Genomic DNA, 21,838 nt, shown 5'->3' on the forward strand with positions numbered 1-21,838 from the left:
TCTAGACGAATGCCAATGACATGACAGAAAATGTTTAACAGAGTATATCATATATATTTTAAAAATGGAAATCGCTTCTCAAACCCTTGTCAACAGGCCCAATTTAGCAACAAAGAAAGCAAAGGAGGCAAAATAGTAACCCCTTAATGACCGCCGATACGTCTTTTTACGGCGGTCATTAGTGGGCTTTATTCTAGAGCGCCGCCAAACTACGTCGCTGCATTAGAATAAAGTAAACAGAGCAGGGAGCCGTGAAATCTCCCTGCTCTCAGCTGCCAGAAGCAGCTGAGGGCTGGGGGCGTCCCTGCTCTGCCGGGTGAGATCGATATTAGTATCGATCTCACCTGTTTAACCCTTCAGATGCGGTGCACAATAGCGAGCACCGCATCTGAATGGTTTTGGAGAGAGGGAGGGAGCTCCCTCTCATCTCACTGACACCCGGCGATAAAATCGCCGAGTGTCTGTGTCTTCTATGGCAGCCGGGGGTCTAATAAAGACCCCCAGGTCTGCCTGCAGCGAATGCCTGCTAGATCATGCCGCAGGCATGACCTAGCAGATGCCTGTCCGTTTTAAACGGACAGGCAGTAATACACTGCAATACAAAAGTATTGCAGTGTATTATAATAGCGATCGGAGGATAGTGAAGTCCCCTAGTGGGACTAGTAAAAAAGTAAAAAAAGTTTAATAAAAGTTAATTTAAAAAAAAAGTGAAAAAAAATAAATGAAAAACCCAGCTTTTCCCCTTACAAAATGCTTTACTATTAAAAAAAACTACAATAAAGCAAAAAAGTTACACATATTTGGTATCGCCGCGTCCGTAACGACCCCGACTATAAAGCTGTTACATTATTTAACCCGCACTGTGAACGCCGTAAAAAATAAAATAAAAAACAATGGAAAAATTGCTGTTTTCTGTTAATCCTGACTTAAAAAAAATGTGATAGAAAGTTATCAAAAAGTCGCATCTACTCTCAAATGGTACCAATAAAAACTGCAAGTCGTCCCGCAAAAAACAAGACCTTATACAGCTATGCCGACGCAAAAATAAAAAAGTTACAGCTCTTCGAATGTGACAATGGAAAAATCTAAAAAATGGCTTGGACATTAGGGCCCAGAATGCCAGCAGGGGGAAGGGGTTAAACGCCAAAACCTTCCACTTTCTGGAGAGCTCCCAAGCAGTTTATGAACGGATAGGTGGATAGGTTAAGAAATGGACAAGTAGCTATTTGCACTGCACAGCAATTGAAGACCAGATTAATAAAAAGGAACAAAAAACCTGAAGCGTTCAGATCGCATTCTTTACAGCATTCTGTTTTTCCAGTAGCACATAAATAGGCAGAAAAGAAAAAAAAACAAACACACAAAAACTTGTTTCAACCAGATTATACTCAACTTAAAAGGGGTTTTCCAAGATGACTTTTTTTTCCCCTACCGCTTTTTTTGCGGTAGGGGGAAATATCCTCTACAGACTTTTTCTTTGTATTTCTGATGGTTAACCCCGTTCGCGCACCTTGAAGTAACTGCATGTCAAGGTGTGCAGTAAGTTTGCGCACCTTGACGTTCAGTTACGTCTCCACTTTAAAAAGTTAACCGCCGCGTGGCACTACACCGCAGCGGCGGTTAACTGTGCAGTCTGTCTGCCCTGGTGTCTGGCCAGAGTACAAGAGACCAATCGAAGCAGACCCCTGATGGAGATTGCTTTGATTGGTAAGTCTGCACAGACTAACCAATCAGAGCTTAGAACGTTAGAAAAACTACGTCACAGGCTCGGATCTCCTCTGTTGGAGTCAGGAAGTGGAAGTGATCAGAGACTGTAGCGGTCGTGTGCAACGAAAGTTTAAATAAAATAAAAAAAAAAGTCCAGACAGCAGGGATGTCCGAAATGTAGTTTTTCCAGCTCTTTTTCGGAGAGCATTGTGGACAAAATTGTTGAGCAAACAAATCTCTGTGCGCAATTTATTGCGGTTAACCCCGGTAGTTTTTATGCCAGGCCATACAGGTGGCATCCCACGACAAAGCAGAAATGTTGCAGCACTAGGGATTACTCCTAAATATGGGCCTAACAAAGAAGCCATCGGTGGGGGCCTATTAGTCCACTGATAAACTTTATCACTTCCCCTTATACCGCACCACAATGCCCGTTTTGAGGGAATATATAAGTTTTTACATTTTAATGATAATTCCCAGCGCCCCCCCCCCCCCCCGGATGTCCCCTATTTCGACAGACTAAAATTAGACCCCTTATTTCTCATTTGGCCCAAAAATATTCCTTGTCATATACCCCTGGAAGAGAAATTGCCATTGACTAGTCCCTGGTGCATTTCAAGGGAAGGGTGAAGTTCAGGCAGTATTTGCACAACAAACGTGCCAGGTATGGCATCAATATACAAATTGTGTGAGTCGGAATCGGGCTATACACATACTTTTAAAATATACAATGGAAGCGAGTTAGATTGAGCCCCCAAACCATCCACCCATCCTGACCACAACTGGGAAGATTGTCTGGGACCTCCTCAACCCAGTTTAATCAGGGGTACCACTTGTGTATAGACAACTGGTACACAAGCGTACCCCTGTTCAAATGCCTGACAGAACAAGAAACGGTGACGCGTACGACAGTCCGCTCCCAAAAACCCTTCTCAGCCAAACCCTGCAGTGTGGGGAGAGCAGGGCGCTCCAGAGCGAAGGGGTCCTATTTTTGAAATTCAGGGCCAAGGAGGTGTTGATGCTAACATCGATTCATGATGCCACTTTATCTCTTATCCCTGTGCATGGTGCAATACCCACAACCACGTCACGGCCTGTCTGCATCCAGGCATATAAAAAATGTATGGGGGGAGTGGACCTTTCTGACCAGATGCTCAAACCATACAATGCCATGCGGAAATCCAAAATTTGGTAAAAAAAACAAAACTTGGGGTACTTTATCCAAATGCCAATGTACAACTAGTTTGTAATTTACAGGAGCACTGGTCAGGAGGGGACACACCTGGAGTACCAGGAGGTGGCGATCAAATCCCTTCTCTTTGGGAATGTGGCCAAGGTAGAAGAAAGTTCTACCTCTGCAAGTACGGATGTCCCCAGGATAGTTCCAGGGCAGCACTTTCCTGGTGAAGTGCTGCCCACAGTGGAAAAAAAACCACCCCCAGAAGAGGTGACTGTGCCAAAAGAGGCATAAGAAGGACACGACATACCAGTGTAACACCTGTCCCTCCCACCCTAGACTGTGTATGAAGGAGTGCTTCCGGATTTGAACATCCCCCATAACAAAACTAAAAATTCTCATCATACCCCTAGATGAATAAGTAGGATTTGTAATACCGTGTAGTATCTGCACAATTTTTTAGGCCCATGCAAACACAAGTGCCCAAAAATCATCCAAGTAAAATTAGGCCTCAAAATCCTTGGTGTTCCAATACTTTCTGGCCCTGCCATATGTCCAGAAAAAGCAGATTAGGGCCAATTTGGGGGTATTTCTAAACTCAGAATAAATAGCCTGATAAATGTTAATGTGCTTTTCTTCACTTGCATGCTGTGTCTGAAAAAATGGTCCTATAAATGAAGCATTTGTGAGAAAATTTTACATTTAACGATGGAAACGATGGAACGATGGAATTTAACGATGGAAACCCCGCAGAGATGACCCCATTTTGAAAACGACACCTCCAAAAAGTGTATTTAGGGGTATGAACACTTTTTTTTTTTTTTTGAAGAAGAAGAAGAATCTTGTGAAAATCTGGCGTGAAAGAACATGTAAAATGTTCTTTCACGCCAGATTTTCACAAGATTCTTCTTCTTCTTCTTCAAAAAAAAAAAAAAGTGTTCATACCCCTAAATACACTTTTTGGAGGTGTCGTTTTCAAAATGGGGTCATCTCTGCGGGGTTTCCATCGTTCTGGAGGCTCAGAGTCTCTTCAAAAATCAAATGGGGCTGTTGAACCAATCATGCAAAACTTGGGTCCTGAAAATCTAAGGCTGCTCCTTCACTTCCAGGCACTGGCACGTGCATACATAACATTTTGACCCCTTTGGGGGGCAGGGGTAATCTCTGAACCCAGTACAAATAGGACAATGAATATTGGTGCTTTTCTTCATTGCACGCCCTGAACTATCTGGCCGATAAATGAAGCATTTGTTAAGAGATTCTTTTTCACACCAGATTTGGACAAGATTTTGCAAATTCCCTGAGGGGGGGTGGTTTCCAAAATGGGGTCACTTTTGGGGGGAATGGGGGTGTTTCCCCTGTTTTGGTCCCTCCAGTGCGTTTTAAACACGACATGGCACTGAAAACTATTCCAGCAAAATCCACGCTCCAAAATCCAAAATGATGCTTCTTCTCTTCTGAGCCCTGCTGTGGGTTCAAACAGCAGTTTATTACCACATATGGGGTATTGTCGTAAATAGGGAGAAATTGCTTTACAAATTTTGGGTTTTTTTCTCCTTTATTCCTTTTAAAAATGTCTAAGTTTTCAGGAAAATAAAGTAGATTTTCATCTTCACACACTAATTCAAATAAATTTAGCAAAACAACTGTGGGGTCAAAATGCGAACTATAACCCGGTGTAGTTTCCAAAATGGGGTCACTAGGGCCACATGTAGGATAATTCTAAAACTGCAGAATCTGGGCAATAAATATTGAATTGCATTTCTCAGGTAAAACCTGTTACAGAAAATTTTTCATTACAAATGAATTTTTGAAAAAATAAATAAAAAATGAAACTTGTACATTTTACCACTACTTTGCTTTAAATCATGTGAAACGCCTAAAGCGTTAAAAAAAAACCAAAACCCTCTAAATGCCGTTTTTAATACTTTGAGGGGTGCAGTTTTCAAAATGATGTGATTTATGGGGACTTTCTAATATATAAGGCCCTCAAAGCCATTTCAGAACTGAACTGGTCCCTGAAAAAATAGCCTTTTGAAATAGTCTAGAAAATGGGAGAAATTGCTGTGAAAGTTCTAAGCCTTGTAACGTCCTAGAAAAATAAAAGGACGTTCAAAAACGAAACAAACAAAAAGTAGACACATGGGATATGTGAAATAGTATCTTGTGTAGCAGATACATTTAAAAAGTGCAAATTTCTCTACATTTTGGTAATTTTCACAAATAAATATTGATTTAAAAAAAAAAAAATCAAACAAATTTTTCACTAACACACTAATATGTCATGAGAAAACAATCGAAGAATCACGTGGATAGGTAAAAACATTCCCAAATTACCACATAAAGTAACATGTCAGATTCGAAAATAAAAAAAATTAAAAAAATTAAAACAAAAAAAAAAAAAATCGGGTTCGTTCTCAAGGCCAAAACAGGCTCAGTCCTGAAGTGGTTATAGCTAGTCTGTTTGTTTACATCGATCCGTCTCTTCAATTACATTTTGGGCATGCGCAGTACCCTTCATTAGGTTTAAAAGCCAACGGTTGGCCTGCGCAATGGATGATCCTTGTACAGCGCGTGCGTGGTTCAGAGTGTCGTTGAGCCTCGCACGCACACGTTGCATGCCTCGATCGAACAGATCATTGGAAGGCCTGAACTCCGATGGGGCCAGCGTCACGTGACCGAAGCTGCAATTCGAAGAAATCAAGATCTTTCGAATGGTAAGTATATTACAAAGTTTGTTTAATGGATATTTATAATGTTTTAGAAAATAGTTTAAAAGTGGAAAACCCCTTTAAGATCTTATTTCCCCTCCAAACATTCTCTTAAACAGGATTTACATGTAGCAACTCTGGAAAGGCTCTGACCTAACTGAAGATCTTTATGTAAAATGGCCAAAAAAAAAACTGCCGAAAAATGGTTCAAAAAGCAAAAATAGTTAGTCATAGTCAAAATTATGGTAAACCGTTGAGTTTATGCAAATCCGGTCTAAAAAAAAAATAATAATTCAGGACATCAGTCTCAAATGGGCCTAAACATCTTTTTTATTGTAAGCTTCCAAATTACACATGATCAACGCTATTGTTAAAAAATAAATACAAAAAAAATAAAAAAATAGCGATACAAACACAGGATTTATTTTTCTTGTTTTTAGTAGCAATTCTCTTTGTAGCAAGGAAGAATTAAGGCTTTGGATTAAAATAGGAGGCTGTGAAGGTGACTTTTAGGAAGCTGAGGGGATCAAGTTTTGTAGGTTTCATGTGGAGCTGGCCAGGAGAGTCGTGAGAACACTGAACATGACTCTCCTAAAGGTAGGTGGGCTATTACAGCTGCAACCTTCTGGTAACTGTCAAGCCCACTCTCGCTCTAGTAGTAAGTCATATATTTCATGGCAAGGCCCAGGGCGTCTTTATTCCCCTATTCCCAGGAGGCACACACTTTAATTATGCTCCAAAACAGGTCCTGAAGCCCATTCGTGCAAGTACTGTTGTGTCCCTTCCCAGATGTCACATCCAATCTGAACACACACAAAAGCTTTTCAGTAATGAAGCAAGTTCATTCCAGTTCTGCCAGGAGCTGCGAAGGAGAAGATTGCGGCAACACTACCTGCTCACCATACAATAATGCATGTTCTACAAGTTTATAATACAGATGCAGTTTCATCCAGCTTACACTTCTTTCTAACGGATTTACAGATGTAAGAACAGCATGTGGCCCCTTGGACGTGAACGCACAAGAACCATGAGACCTGACAAGTCTGTTTAGTATTCTTAGAATCATTAGAGTGAATCAATTGAAAAGGATACCACAAAACATGCAATTTAGTTTTGGTAACTATATAAAATTTCCATATGACTATGGTCTAAACGCGTCGCTCTGTTTTCTTTTTTTTTTGGTTATGGTTTGCTTTTCTAGGACCACACAATCATACAGAAAATTCCTTATGAGAGAACCGTGCCACGTGTCTGAAAGAGATTGCCGTTAATTCTAAGTAACAGCATTTCCAAGATGAAATGTCAGATCAGTTAAGTGTTTGCTTAACCAAGTTAGACAGATTTCTGGAGCATAAGAAGCCCGAGCACAAGCAACATGGACAAATCGCTTAATCCTAAACATTGCGCTTCCTTATGCCTGGGACTTTCTTCTTTTCATTGCCTGTCCTAACAAAGAAACAATTTATATCACACATTAAGTGCACAGGTAGATTTTACATTTTCTATGGGGCAAATCTAATAAATTAAAACAAAAAAAAACCCAAAACTATTTTAAAGAACAAACGCAAAAGCATACAAAAAGAAAAAGTATAGCGACTATAATGGATAAACTTAAAATAAAGAAGATGTAAAACAAAAATTATCTAAAGAGGTCACTCAGGACTTCCAAGGTGTTGAATCATCATATATTCCAAACTATTGAATGCTTATACATCTGCCACGGTGTCTACTGAAGATAACGTCCTTGTGGCGCACGTGTCAGGCATATTGCAGCACACGAGCAATGACCTGATGTTACAGTACAGGCACTTTCGTCTAGGACTGCCAAAGACGCTCGGGTGAGAACCAAAGAAGGACTTCCTGGTAACCCGACATGAGACTTTGTTGCAAACCAGATTATATCAGGACCATAAAACTATACATTTTTACCAAGCAAAAGTAAAATATCACTTAAGTGACCGGATTTTTCGGATAGACATACGGACAAAGGAGGACACCCATTCAGGGCACTATATAATGGGTGTCCCATACGATACACAGACCAGATAGGCGGGGCATACCTTGTATAAACCGAGCACCCCTGCAATATTTACGTGCAGCAGCGCTCAATTCCATGGATGTCATAAATGTGATAAATCTAAAATTGCTCATAATTTGAGCAAGTTATGCACAATTTTAGATTTATGCCAATTCGTTTCTTAATGGACAACTGGGCGTGTTTTTACTTTGTACCAACTGGGCGTTGTAGAGGAGTGTATGACGCTGACCAATCAGTGACCAATCAGCATCATACACTTCTCATTGTGCCAGCCCATTGTTATAATGTGATTGCGCAGTGAAAGAAGCTGGGCTGGAACAATGAGAAGTGTATGACGATGATTGGTAACTGATTGGTCAGCGTTATACACTCCTCTGTACAACGCCCAGTTGTCTATTCAGAACCGAATTAGCATAAATCTAAAATTGCTCATAACTTGCTCAAAAATGATCGTTTTTCAAAATAAAGCGCCGATCCGATTATGTAGGAGATAGGGCACTTATAATCTGGTGACAGATTCTCTTTAACACTGACCACAAAGCACAAGGATCTATTCCGCTGCCTCTGACACTTATATGTTTTATATGTCCGTATATGTTTCATAAAACATGTGATGTTCCATGTTTCATTTAAGCTTAAAAGTGAAGTTTTATAAATAATCCTTCCTCTAGATTATACTATAAGTGTAATTGGAAGAACTAACAGGAGCCAGCCCGTCAGCTGATATCTGGGAACGTTATAGAACCCTAGTTGAAGTGAAGCCTTTCCAGACCAGACATTCTTCATGTGTGAAGACCTCATGTAAAAGGTTAGCTGAAAACTAAATTATAATAAAACTGTAGTGTTTTCTCTGTGCGTTAAACCTTACGGGTTAGTGGTTTTTAGGAGAATACACCTATGACGGTCACAATTGGAACAAACATTGATAAGAATTAAACGGTCAGAATACCGACTGCACGCCTTTTCATTGGAAACAAGTCAGTCTAAAGAGAACCGAGTGATCTTCAACATACGTTTCTGTAACTTCTATGTTTGCAGGCATTGTCCGTTTTCCCTAAAAAACAACAACCGGATCTTTGACAACTAGCAGCCCAATTTCAAGAACCAACCCCACCTACGTAACGCGTAACTTAGCTGATTGTTTGCACTCAGTCATTTGATGGCACAAAATATAGATCCTCATTCAATTTTGAATGAATGCCGCAAAGCATTAACACCGTTCTCAAGCGAAAATCTGAAATCAATGTTTTGTAGAATGGAGCACAATTAATAGGTCTTTGGGCAGATTTTTAACTTTATTTTTTTTAACCTCGTGATGTGCAATGTAAGATCATATATAATGCATATCAGTTATAGTGACTGAAAAAGTATTTGCAATACTGAAAAATAGAAAGATTTTTACATCTCATGCATCTGGATGGTCTAAAATGTATTTAAAAAATATGTAAAAAAAAAACAAAAACAACATTATTCTGATTACAAGTTCACACTGTCAGACAGTGTAATAAATATCCCAAGTTACTGAGACATCAGCAGTTCAAACCTAGACGAGGACCAAAGAAACATTGGGGGGAGGGCAGAAAGCAGAAAATGTGCTTCGCCATATAAAATTAGAGTTTATTATATGTGAACTGGGCCCCGGAATTAGCGATATCCATGTGGAAAAAGCCTAAGTTGGGAAATGCCAGTCACTGAAAATTTATGAGCCACTAAGAACAGGGAAAACACACAGCAGAGTCCGGCATCTGTTTGATGATGCAAATAAGTATTAATTCCATGTTGGAGGAATGGGGGAGTAATATGGCTTCTGGAAATATTCCAGGGACTAGAGTAAAAGAAAAACCTATGACTGGAAGGAAAATGTATTGTGAATACGGATATCAATCTGAATTGTACACTGTCCAATGCAGATTTCTATAAAGTATCCCATCTAAGAGGGTAAAAGAAGAGTTAAATAGAGAAAGGAGAGGATAAAGAACTGGGAATCAGAGAGGAGGAAAAGAATTCCACTTGAGGTATCAAAAAGGAAAATACTTTGAATGTTCAGCAGCTCCACTCCTGCTGACATGCTAGAGAAGGAACGTAGTGTGTGTTACGTGGTGCTGCTAGGTTACACTCCACTACAGCCGGCAAAGAGAGCAAAACAAGCCTGTGATCATACAGAAGACAGAAACGACACATCAAGGGGAGACCACCGCTCGCATGAACGTGAAACGGAGCATGGTGCCAGGGTTCCTTATCGATTATATTCCTTATAGCGGTTGCTAGATTATTACTCAGATTAATAACTGTAGGTCCCTCTAAACCCAGATCAGTACTGAATGGTCTGAGGAATGATGGAGCATGAATGACATCTGGGCTGCTGCAAAACGGGAGAAACGAAACAGTAACAATAGCTGCTGCGAGCGCTGAACAAGCTCAGAATTTCGCAAACCCCACCCCCCTACATGACAGACAAAAAATGGGGACGGTAAATTGTTGCATAATATGTTGGTTGTTTTATAAATTATTATTAAAAAGGGAATAAAAGTTCTCCTATCCTATGTTACAACCTATTAGCCCGAAACAGTTTGGATTCATTTCAATATATAACTATATATGGGTTGCAGCTCAGTTTCTTGCAATACAGAACTGTCATTTTTTTTTTATATTTGCATTTACCATATAAAAATGTGATCAAGAGATAGATATAGATCCATATCTATCTAGACAATAAATCCAGAATATAAAATCACCAGTAGTACAAATATAGCACTAACCAATAAAATAAAAAAATATCTTTATTTAGAAAATATTTTTATAAAAACATACATAGACCATCACACAAGACAACACATAATAAAAATGTGGTAGTGGTATGAGTCAAAACAATGCATCACATTACATATACATGTGATAGGGCAGTATAGTATATAGGTATTAACCACGCTGTACAAAAAAAACCTAGTAAATTGCCAATACATAAATATATAGTCACTTGATAGGAAGTAAAGGTGAAAGAATGATCAAAGATCAAATACCAATCCGTATTTTGCATGTCTGCCCCTCAATAGACCAACCACAAACCACAACCAGACATTTGTTTTTTTAAATATAAAATGGTGTCTGGCTGCAGCTGCCACTAGGGGGAGCTCATTGCATACGAATTTATACAGCTTCCATTTCAATAGGAGCAACAAACACATGCAGCAAGTTCTGCCTTATGCTGCATTTAAAGCTATGTACAGTAGTCACCAGGGCAACCTGCATTGAGCAGTGTAGCAGAGTGTGAACATAGCAATGTACTTACTATACACACTGTACAGTACACAGATGGTGTAGGGGAGCCAGGGGCTGCAGTGTAGGCACCCACATGTACCCGAACACTGATCTAGGAGGCCCAGCTTGTATTTCCAGCAATGTGACCTGTTACTCCTAGATTTCATTTTCAAGCAGAACCTAGAGAACCGTTTATTATACCAAACATAATGTTACAAAAACATGAGTTGATAACATTTTAAATAGATTTCTGAATTTAAAAACATCTGGATATGCAAAGGTTGTTCAAGTGGATTTAGCGTGTTAGACAAAAGAGTGCGCTGATCTTCTCAAAACCACAGAAGAGAATTTCTATCCTTGAAAGAGCAATTTCCCCAACAGGAGACTTCAGCTTGCTGCTTAAATCTGCAGTGCAACTACAGGCCTCCCAGGCAAGAAAGGGATTACACTGAACTTCCACTTGCAAACAAAATAGACTTGTATTCCCCCCTTGATCGCCCCATGGCGGCCATGATCAGATCACTTGGTCATGACCTATTTAAACAAGACTTGCTTGTTCTCACACTTTAAAACGTATGGAATCTCAAAGTGCAGCCAGGTGATGCAAAGACTTATTGAACTGTTGCCCAAGAGGAATGGAAAAGTTCTGGCAGCTACTGAGGCGGGGACAGTGCATGTGGGAATATTTCCTTTGCTCCTACACCAGGGCCCCCACAGCTACTGGCAGCACAGCGCAGACACAAAGGTAGGAATGATTAACAGACAAACCCACAGGCATCATACCGGAATGACGGAGGTCTGAAGAACACACCACTAAATCTAAAGCATGGGTCATTCAGTGAGCATACAGTAACCCCTACTAAAGACAACAAATCTCACTGCTACTGCACTATAAAGGCATGTCAATTATTCTGTACTGCGATGTGGCTTACATGGTACATATACATAAAAGCATAGTCCTTTCATATGCATAAAGGACGGCTCAAGAAGTGGGTTTCTTAAAACGGTGCAACTCCTTTTCACTCAGACCTTAGGTTTTTGGGGAAATCTTCATATTAAATGGAGCGCATACATAACATTCTATGCTACTTACACAATTGTAGAAGACAATCCGTTATGGTTATGAGCACGTTAAAAAAAAATGGTCGGTTATTGGTAGAAATTGGTCCTTTGAGGAATAACAGATTGACTTAACAATTGTAAAGTCTAAAGAGCTGGAAAACATTCCTATTATTGAAGACACATTAGTAGTAGTATATGACCTTCACAGAACTGCGACTCAATAGTGAAATATATTGGAAAGTTGGTGGAGTTAGGTCTCGTTCACATCTGCATTGGTATTTCCATTGTTCTGCTCAGTCAGAGGAGCACAGCAATGAAAATGCCAGAAACGCCAGTCCGGATGCATGACGGACACCCCCAGAGACCAACGGAAATTTTACAGGAGACAATAGCGCAGCCAGGCCCGGATCTGCGATGTAGGCCCCTTAGGAAACATTAAAACGCAGACGTGAGCCGAGCCTTAGTGTTGTTGTGTTTGACATTAGACATTTTATTAACTTGTCCCAGTGTCCTATCATCTGCTTGAATGGACAAGGCGGCCCATACAACCGTAAAAATTGTGTGTAATCGCAGACCGTAATACTGTCCGCAATTAAGAATCCATTCAGTTTCCATTGGCCGTGGACACTTTTCCATATTGCTACGGATGGGTGTCTGTGCCGTAGGAATATTCCAAAAGTTATGGACCATGTCCGTTCTTTTGCATTTTACAGGCCGTGCTCCCATACAAAGTATGGGAGCACGGCCCGACTGTGCGGGTGGGCCGGCTGTGCCCGCAATCACGGGCACGCCTGTGTGCATGGAGCCTAACTTTTAAAACTACTTATGCTAATCTAATAGTATACCTAATATAGATCAACATTGTCATTTACTTACCGTTAAGTTAGTTGTTTTATCAATGCAAATTCTGTGCGAAGTTACTGCCACTAGGTGTAAATAATCAGTGTTCATATTCATACACAGCAAGCACAGAACTTGAAATGGATGAGGAACTGAATCAAAGTATGAAGAAAGTTTTATTTACAAAGCAATGTTTATAAAAGCCCTTTTTCCAGGACGTTACAATGCTTAGAACTTTAGCAGCAAGGTCTCACATTTTCAAGAAAATTTCAAAAGGCTATTTTTTCAGAGACCAGTTCAGTTCTGAAATGGCTTTGGAGGGCCTTATATATTAGAAAGTCCCCATAAATCACCCCATTTTAAAAACTAGACCCCTCAAAGCATACAAAACAGCATTCAGGAAGTTTCTTAACCCTTTAGGCGTTTCACAGAAATTAAAGCAAAGTAGAGCGGAAATGTAAATTTTTTTTGCCAAAATTCATTGGGAATACATTTTTTTGTTTAAAGAGGCTCACCAGATTTTGCAACCCCTATCTGCTATTGCAGCAGATAGGCGCTGCAATGTAGATTACAGGAACGTTTTTATTTTTTAAAAACGAGCATTTTTGGCCAAGTTATGACCATTTTTGTATTTATGCAAATGAGGCTTGCAAAAGTACAACTGGGCGTGTTTAAAGTAAAAGTACAACTGGGCGTGTATTATGTGCGTACATCTGGGCGTTTTTACTTCTTTTACAAGCTGGGCGTCACTTCCCCAGGTCCTGCATCGTGTCAGACGAGCGAGGACACATCGGCACCAGAGGCTACAGTTGATTCTGCAGCAGCATCAGCGTTTGCAGGTAAGTAGCTACATCGACTTACCTGCAAACGCCGATGCTGCTGCAGAATCATCTGTAGCCTCTGGTGCCGATATGTCCTCGCTCGTCTGACACGATGCAGGACCTGGGGAAGTGACGTCACAGCAGTGATCAGGCAGAAGCTGGGCGTTCTGAAGAGAAGTGGATGATACTTCTCGTCAGAATGCCCAGCTAGTAAAAGAAGTAAAAACGCCCCGATGTACACACATAATACACGCCCAGTTGTACTTTTACTTTTCAACACGCCCAGTTGTACTTTAGCAAGCCTCATTTGCATAAATACAAAAATGGTCATATCTTGGCCAAAAATGCTCGTTTTTTAAAAATAAAAACGTTACTGTAATCTACATTGCAGCGCCTATCTGCTGCAATAGCAGATAGGGGTTGCAAAATCTGGTGACAGAGCCTCTTTAACACAGAAGGTTTTACCAGAGAAGCGCAACTCAATATTCATTTCCCAGATTCTGCAGTTTTTAGAAATATCCCACGTGGCCCTAGTGTGGTAATGGACTTGAGCACCGGCCTCAGAAGCAAAGGAGCACCTAGAGGATATTGGGACCGCCTTTTTTTTTTAGAATATATTTTAGGCACTATGTCAGGTTGGAAGAGGTCCTGTGATGCCAAAACAGTGGAAACCCCCCAAAAGTGACCCCATTTTGGAAACTACACCCCTCAAGAAATCTAGGGGTATAGTTAGCATTTTGACCCCACAGTTTCTTTACTAAACTTATTGGAATTAGTCTGTAAAAATGAAAATCTGAAATTTTTTATTTTTACAAGGAATAAATGAGAAAAAAAAAACCCAACATTTGTAAAGCATCTTCTCCCAATTACGGCAATGCCCCACATGTGGTAATAAACTGCTGTTTGGACCCACGGCAGCGCTCACAAGGGAGGGAGCACCATTTCGATTTTGGAGAGCAGCGTTTGCTGGAATAGTTTTCAGTGCCATGTCGTGTTTTCAACGCTCTGGAGGGACCAAAAACAGAAGAAACCCCCCAAAAGTGACCTGTTTTGGAAACTACACCCCTCAAGGAATATTTCTAGGGGTATAGTTACCATTTTGACTACACTGTTTTTTTGCTTAATTTATTGGAATTAGGCAGTGAAAATGAAAATCTACATTCTTTCCTCTAAAATATTGAATTTTTTCATTTTCACAAGGAATTAAAGAGAAAAAGCACCCCAACAATTGTAAAGAAATTTCTCCAGAGTACGGCAATACCCCATATGTGGTCATAAACTGCTGTTTGGACACACAGCAAGGCTCAGAATGGCAGGAATGCTACTTGGCATGTAGATTATAGTTGATTGTTTTTTGAGCGCCATGTCGCATTTGCAGAGCCCCTGAGGTACCAGTACAGTAGAAACCCCATGAGAAGTGACTCCATTCTGGAAACTATACCCCTCATGGTAATCTAGGGGTGTAGGTGTTTCATAGATTGTATTAAATTGAGGCAGTGAAAATTATTTTTTTTTTCTTAAAAAGGTGTAGTTTTGTGCTTCATTTTTTTTTCCACAAGGGGGAATAGGAAAAAAACCACGATTTGTTACCCAATTTCTCGCGAGTACGGCAATATCCCATGTGTGGCCCTAAACTGCTGTTTGGGCACATGGCAGAGCTCAAAATGGGAGGAGCGCCATTTGGCTTTTAAAGCGCAGATTTTGCTGGACTCGTGTACAGGTGCCATTTTGTCAACTACACCCCTCAAGGCATTTATCATTTGCCTGGACATATGACAGGGCTTAGGAGTGAAAGAGCAAATGCGCACGCGAGGCCTATTTTCGCAGCATTGGCCCACAATGGCAGGGCACTGGGGTCAAATAGTAAATCAAATCCCCAAGTAGTGACCCCCATTTTGGAAACTGCACCCCTCAAGGCACATAGTGCAGTGTATTAGAGCTGACAGCAAGCCAATTAGGCATCACCTCCCGGCGGGGTCTAATAGACTTCCGTACTAGAAAGCCATTGTTAGGCTACGGTTGCCATAGCAACCATCGGCAGACCCACGGGTACCGATGGCTGCCATTAGCAATCATAGGGTGCGATCTAACCACCTAGATGCAGCGATCGCTGCATTTAAGGGGTTAATCGGCCAGATCGGAGCCTAGCTCCGGTCCACGCCGTTAGAGCAGGATGTCAGCTGTGACAAACAGCTGACACCCGCGCCCATAGCAACCATGGTTGCCGACAGGCTAGAAGCCACCTAGATGCAGCGATCGCTTTGATCGCTGCATCTAAGGGGTTAATCGGCCGGATCGGAACCTAGCTCCGGTCCTGGCTGTTATAGCAGGGTGTCGGACAGCCGATAACCGGCGGTGATGGTGCTGGCTCAGCTTCTGAGCCAACTCCAGCACATACACATTCTCAAGGAGCGGTGATTGGTCCCCTGCCGTCTTATTGTGCCGATCAACTGTCAAACAGTTGATGGCACAGTTCTGTCACCCTGACCTTTGACAGGGTGACAGTTTTTACCCAGGACGCACGGGTACATCCCGGTGCCTTAAAGCACTGCAATACAGGAAGTGCTGGTGCGTCAAGGGGTTAAACATTTAGCTTTTTCTGATAACATAAGCATCTGGAAGTATGATCCGTGTTTCTATCGGCATCAATTCTAAATTAACCCTATATTGTGACTTATTACTTGCGCAACTCAAGCACTTCCCCTAGCTTGTAGATAGTACTTGGTAGTCACTGATGTATTAGAGAAAAGTCACACACACACACTATGTACAAAAATGAAAATTACTCTCCGAATTAGCGCTCTGAAATACACAAGCGACTACCGAAATGTGTACACATGAAATCATGTTACAATCGAAGACAAGGTCAAAAATCCTCTCTCAAAATAGTTTGCAGCATTGTTTTTGTATTGAAAAGAGCTTTCAAATGAGCCGCCACTCTACACCCCCGTGCGGGCTCATTTGAAAGCTCTTCTCAATACAAAAACGATGCGGCAAACGATTGAGATTTTTTTCACATATATTTAACGTTAAAGTTATCATCTTCATTATCGGCTAACACCGGTGTTAGCATTACCCAAAATGTACCGCGCGGGTAAAATCCTAAATGTGTGTGGACGCGTGTGCGTGAGAGCTTGGGAATGTCACATCAAGGTGACTTTAAATTACGTATTATTACAAATCGGCCTCGGCGATACAAAATGGACGATTGTAACAGGATTACATGTGTACACATTTCGGTATTCACTTGTTGTGCTCCACTCGAGACAGATGTATGAGGATTATCATGTACAGTGAGCAGAACATCTAAGGCTTTTTCATCATTACTCGCATGTTTGGGTCTTCTGGATCTTGCTGTGTCTTTAATTGAACCGGTTATTTCGAAACGATGAACAGTTCTTTTAACAGTTCACAATGAAATTGGATCACAGATAGGACCAAGTGGCATTGAATAAAAGAAGCTACTTCGATAGGATCTTATTTTTTCTTCGCCATACCCTCTCATCAATAAAGTGATCCCTTCTGTTTCCGTCAAATGCATTTTGTGATAGGACAATAGAAATGTACAAAAATGAAAATCACTCTCCGAATTAGCGCTCTGAAATTCACAAGCGACTACCGAAATATGTACACATGAAGTCATGTTACAATTCTAGACTAGGTCCATTTTGTATCGCCGAGGCCGATGTAATAATACGTCATTTAAAGTCACCTTGATATGACATTCCCAAGCTCACACACACACACACACACATGCAGGATTTTACCTGCGCGGTACATTTTGGGTAATGCTAACACCGGCGGTAGCCGATAATGAACATGATAACGTTAAATATCTCAGCGGAAAAAAAATTATATATACATATACACACATTTTTTATGTTTCACATGTATATTACATTTTAGTGATAATGTAAGTACATAAAAACAAATTGTATTAAACAGAATATGTATACCTTAGATTTTCAAGCTCTTGCCGTTTCAGCGGTGAGGAAGGTGTAGCAGGAAGGAATTTATCACCATCATGGTTTTTATTGCTGAAAAAAACAAAAAAACAAACAAACAATCTTAAAGGGGCACGGTCATTTAAAAAAACTTTGCATAAAATAGTACAGGCGATAAGAAACGTTGAAATATATCTATATATCAGAGTAACAAGCCTCTTTCTGCTCATACCTAGAGAGAAAAAAAAAATTGCACGGCGCCACAGAGCAAGATCATCTGGGTAGGTAAAAATATAATGCGAGGACAAGCAGTTCCGCTCACCTATGGCAGTTGTGCAGTTCAGGCACAACACTGATGGTGGTGTATAGGATGTGTCATACAGCTGCAGCTCTCAATCCAAAGCACCGCCATCATACAAATGGTACCGCAATAAGTGAATAAAAATCAAGAAAAACGTAAAGGATATTAAGAAAGCGCTACGGACATACAGGGAAAATCCGATGAAGTTGAATAGTTATTTTTTTATTCTTTTTTTTAAACATTCTTTATTTGTTTATTTTTCCATAAGAAAAAGTGTTTTACATCAAAATAGAAAATATACGCATCCATCATACATATTCGGCAAGTGGAAATCTATTATTTATTCTGAGGCGACAGAGGTGCCGTAATGGGAATGACATGTTCTGTCATTCCCATTACGGCACCCGTCGCCTCAGAATAGTCCGGCCGCGAGTCTCTGACCTCTCCCCGCCACCGTAGCTCTCTTGGTTGTCACACCAACAGGGACGCTCACGGGCTGTATGATTCCTCTGGACATCTCTAACACGCTGCACCTCAGCACTTCTACTTCACAGGTTGTATTTCATTCCATTCTTTATTTTACCTTCCTTTGTACTCGAGCTTGCTGCCCATGAATCATTATACCACTGCCTGTTCTAATTGTGGGATCATGTGTCTGTAATTGATTCAGTGTCCGATCATGGAATTGCTTTACTACTTTGAATGAACTGCCACATTACGGTTATTTTAAACTTATTTTAATAAGTACCATTTTTCTATTTAGTCATCTCATAATTATTAACCTTTTATCTCACTTATTGGATTGGTCATATTATATGCTCATCATTCAGCCTGTCAGTAATGACGTCACTGTAAATTTTTTTTCGGCTTGCTTTGGCGTTTTTTGGGAATTAATCATTGAATCCTACTCTGTGTGTATGAATGACATGTCTGTTGTAATTTCCCAATACTTTTTGGCCTGATAAAGACACAGGTGCTGTGTTGAAACGCGTAGCCATATTAAATTTAAAAAAAAAACAAAAAAAAAAAAACTGTCCAACTACATAGGATTTTCCCAATATGTCAGTAGCGCTTTCTTTATATCCTAAAGTTTTTATTGATTCTTTTTTCTTTCTGCTCTTATCTGGCTGTTTTCCTGCTCCCCCTCCATCTGTCAAACTAACTTTTACTCTGAAAATTCAGCTCTATCCGTCTCGTGTGGTACTGAAGCTCACATGTATTAGATTACGCATGTCTATGGAAGCCTATGGAGAGGGGAGGGGGAAGAGTAAGCAGAAAGTGAAGGAGATAAGAGAAAGTTCCTACGCCTGTCGTTCTGCTGTCACAACCAAAGTACTTTATTAACATCGGCACTTCTCTATGTACGTCCTGCATGATCCGGAGGCTGTTTCTGAGTGAGAGAGAAGGTTATGGAGCAGATTCTTCTCCTCTTAAGGACCTATTACACCGGTCTACTTTGGCCGGTGCAACGTTTGCTCCTGTCACAAGGAGCTAGTATGGGCACAAGTGGTCGTTACTCTGATAGCTCGTCCCCATACATCATGACAGCAGATGGAGATGTGCTGCCAATAACTATAGTATTTCAGTTTTTTAAAACGATATGTTCAGACGACGAACAAGCGTTTACTAGTTCATCTGCTGTTCGCTGCCCTGTTTGTACAGGGCAACTATCGGCAACGAGCGTTCTATAAACGCTTGTTTGTACGATTATTGCCCAGTGTAAAAGGGTCTTTACTGTGTTTAGTTAATGGCAGCTAGACACACACACAAAATTCAAATGAAACCACAGGTACCCTTTAAGCTTCACAGTTTGCTATTGAATTGTTTTTCTGGGATATAATGATGGCCAATTGTCAGGAAAGGCCATAAACGTGCGATCGGTGTCAGGTAAGGCCATAAACGTGCGATCGGTGTCAGGAAAGGCCATAAACGTGCGATCGGTGTCAGGAAAGGCCATAAACGTGCGATCGGTGTCAGGAAAGGCCATAAACGTGCGATCGGTGTCAGGAAAGGCCATAAACGTGCGATCGGTGTCAGGAAAGGCCATAAACGTGCGATCGGTGTCAGGAAAGGCCATAAACGTGCGATCGGTGTCAGGAAAGGCCATAAACGTGCGATCGGTGTCAGGAAAGGCCATAAACGTGCGATCGGTGTCAGGAAAGGCCATAAACGTGCGATCGGTGTCAGGAAAGGCCATAAACGTGCGATCGGTGTCAGGAAAGGCCATAAACGTGCGATCGGTGTCAGGAAAGGCCATAAACGTGCGATCGGTGTCAGGAAAGGCCATAAACGTGCGATCGGTGTCAGGAAAGGCCATAAACGTGCGATCGGTGTCAGGAAAGGCCATAAACGTGCGATCGGTGTCAGGAAAGGCCATAAACGTGCGATCGGTGTCAGGAAAGGCCATAAACGTGCGATCGGTGTCAGGAAAGGCCATAAACGTGCGATCGGTGTCAGGAAAGGCCATAAACGTGCGATCGGTGTCAGGAAAGGCCATAAACGTGCGATCGGTGTCAGGAAAGGCCATAAACGTGCGATCAGTGTCAGGAAAGGCCATAAACTTGCGATTGGCGTCAGGAAAGGCCATAAACTTGCGATTGGCGTCAGGAAAGGCCATAAACTTGCGATTGGTGTCAGTCCAACCCCCTGGACCTTCAAAAATTATCTGAACGAAAGGGGGTTTCACTTTTTTAGTTCTGCTGATTGGTGGGAGTACTGGGAATCATGGTGGCAAAAAAAATTATCAGTCGAATGAGAATCCGTAGGAACGTTCATGCTTGATCATTGCCCAGTGCAAAGAGCTCGTTTGTCGGCTCATCACATCTTTAATGCAGGCTAAAAAAAACACATTGTTTGTCGGCAGCACCGCAAACTGTATGTGGATGAACTATATTAACAGCAGCCCCATTCTAACGATGATTGAGCCACTTAAAATGTACTGAAAGAATAGTTCGCAAAGTAACTTCTAAGTTACCGAGATCAGCCTGGGAGCGGCATTGGGCGCATGCACACATGAAACAGTCGACAGTACACATAGTATGCGCAGTGAAGCGAGGTGCATAGTCCTCCACTTAATTTGCACATGATGCCACCGGACTCCCCTAGGCAAGTTGTAATTTACTTTACTAACTATTCCTGAAACGTCCATTTTTGACGTGGGCAGGTTTGGAACACTAAATCCCTACTGCATAACTGCATGCTGGTGGTTTAGCGACTACAAACCTAGCGACAGGTTCTCTAAGTAAAACCCACATTTGTGATCACTTGTCTAATTTGGTTGATAACATTAAAAAAAACTGCAATACCTGGTTTTGAAATTTGCCATATTAACTTCGTACTGTAAAGGGGATTGTTCCAACCACTTACCTGCATGCTTCACTGCTCTCCCCACTGGAGTCTGTGTTGCCTGTCTGACTGTTATTCTTTGCACCATTTTCTTTATTACCATCCTGCTGGTCCTCCGGCAACAGAAGTAAAGCATTTCGTAAGCAAATTGCTGCAAACTCCATACTGGCTACTGGAATGGCGGAAGATTCCCCATCACTGAAAGATTAAAAACAATAAAATATGAACATATATTCTAATTAGCTAATACGGATTCACATGTAACAAAATATACATACATATATATACACACACACACACACAGTGAAACTTGTCCAAATGACCAAGAACAGATTTTTGTGTGACAGATTTTCAATTCCCCTATATCCAATGTAAATGGCCCTCAGAGAACTACCTCCCACGAGGAGAGGGGAACATTTTTCACTACAATTTTTGTTGTCTCAGAGGTTTCACTAATAAACACTATACTCAGTCGAGTCACATTATTATGACCACCAGCTAATATCCAGAGTAACCGCCGTGTGCAGCACAGACAGCAGCTCGGGCTGGGAGTGACTCTATAAAGTGCTGGTAGGTTGTCTCCGGTATCTGGAGCCATGCTGACTGCAGTGCATCCCACATTTGCTGGAGGGTG

At 41.2% G+C, this 21,838-nt stretch overlaps 1 protein-coding gene across 4 annotated transcripts in view; it reads right to left on the reverse strand.

Moving 5' to 3' along the window:
* Window positions 1-21,838, reverse strand: part of CNOT10 (CCR4-NOT transcription complex subunit 10) — a 146,630-nt gene that overhangs the window by 27,443 nt on the left and 97,349 nt on the right. For all 4 annotated transcript variants that reach the window (XM_075827163.1, XM_075827164.1, XM_075827162.1 and 1 more), the window contains 2 exons: window positions 21,226-21,402; window positions 17,571-17,651 (listed from right to left, as the gene is read on the reverse strand). In XM_075827163.1, the coding sequence (XP_075683278.1) occupies window positions 17,571-17,651; window positions 21,226-21,402 (258 nt within the window). The remainder of the gene's footprint in view (window positions 1-17,570; window positions 17,652-21,225; window positions 21,403-21,838) is intronic.

Source organism: Rhinoderma darwinii, chromosome 5 (assembly GCF_050947455.1).
Source record: "Rhinoderma darwinii isolate aRhiDar2 chromosome 5, aRhiDar2.hap1, whole genome shotgun sequence".
Lineage (NCBI taxonomy): Eukaryota > Metazoa > Chordata > Amphibia > Anura > Rhinodermatidae > Rhinoderma > Rhinoderma darwinii.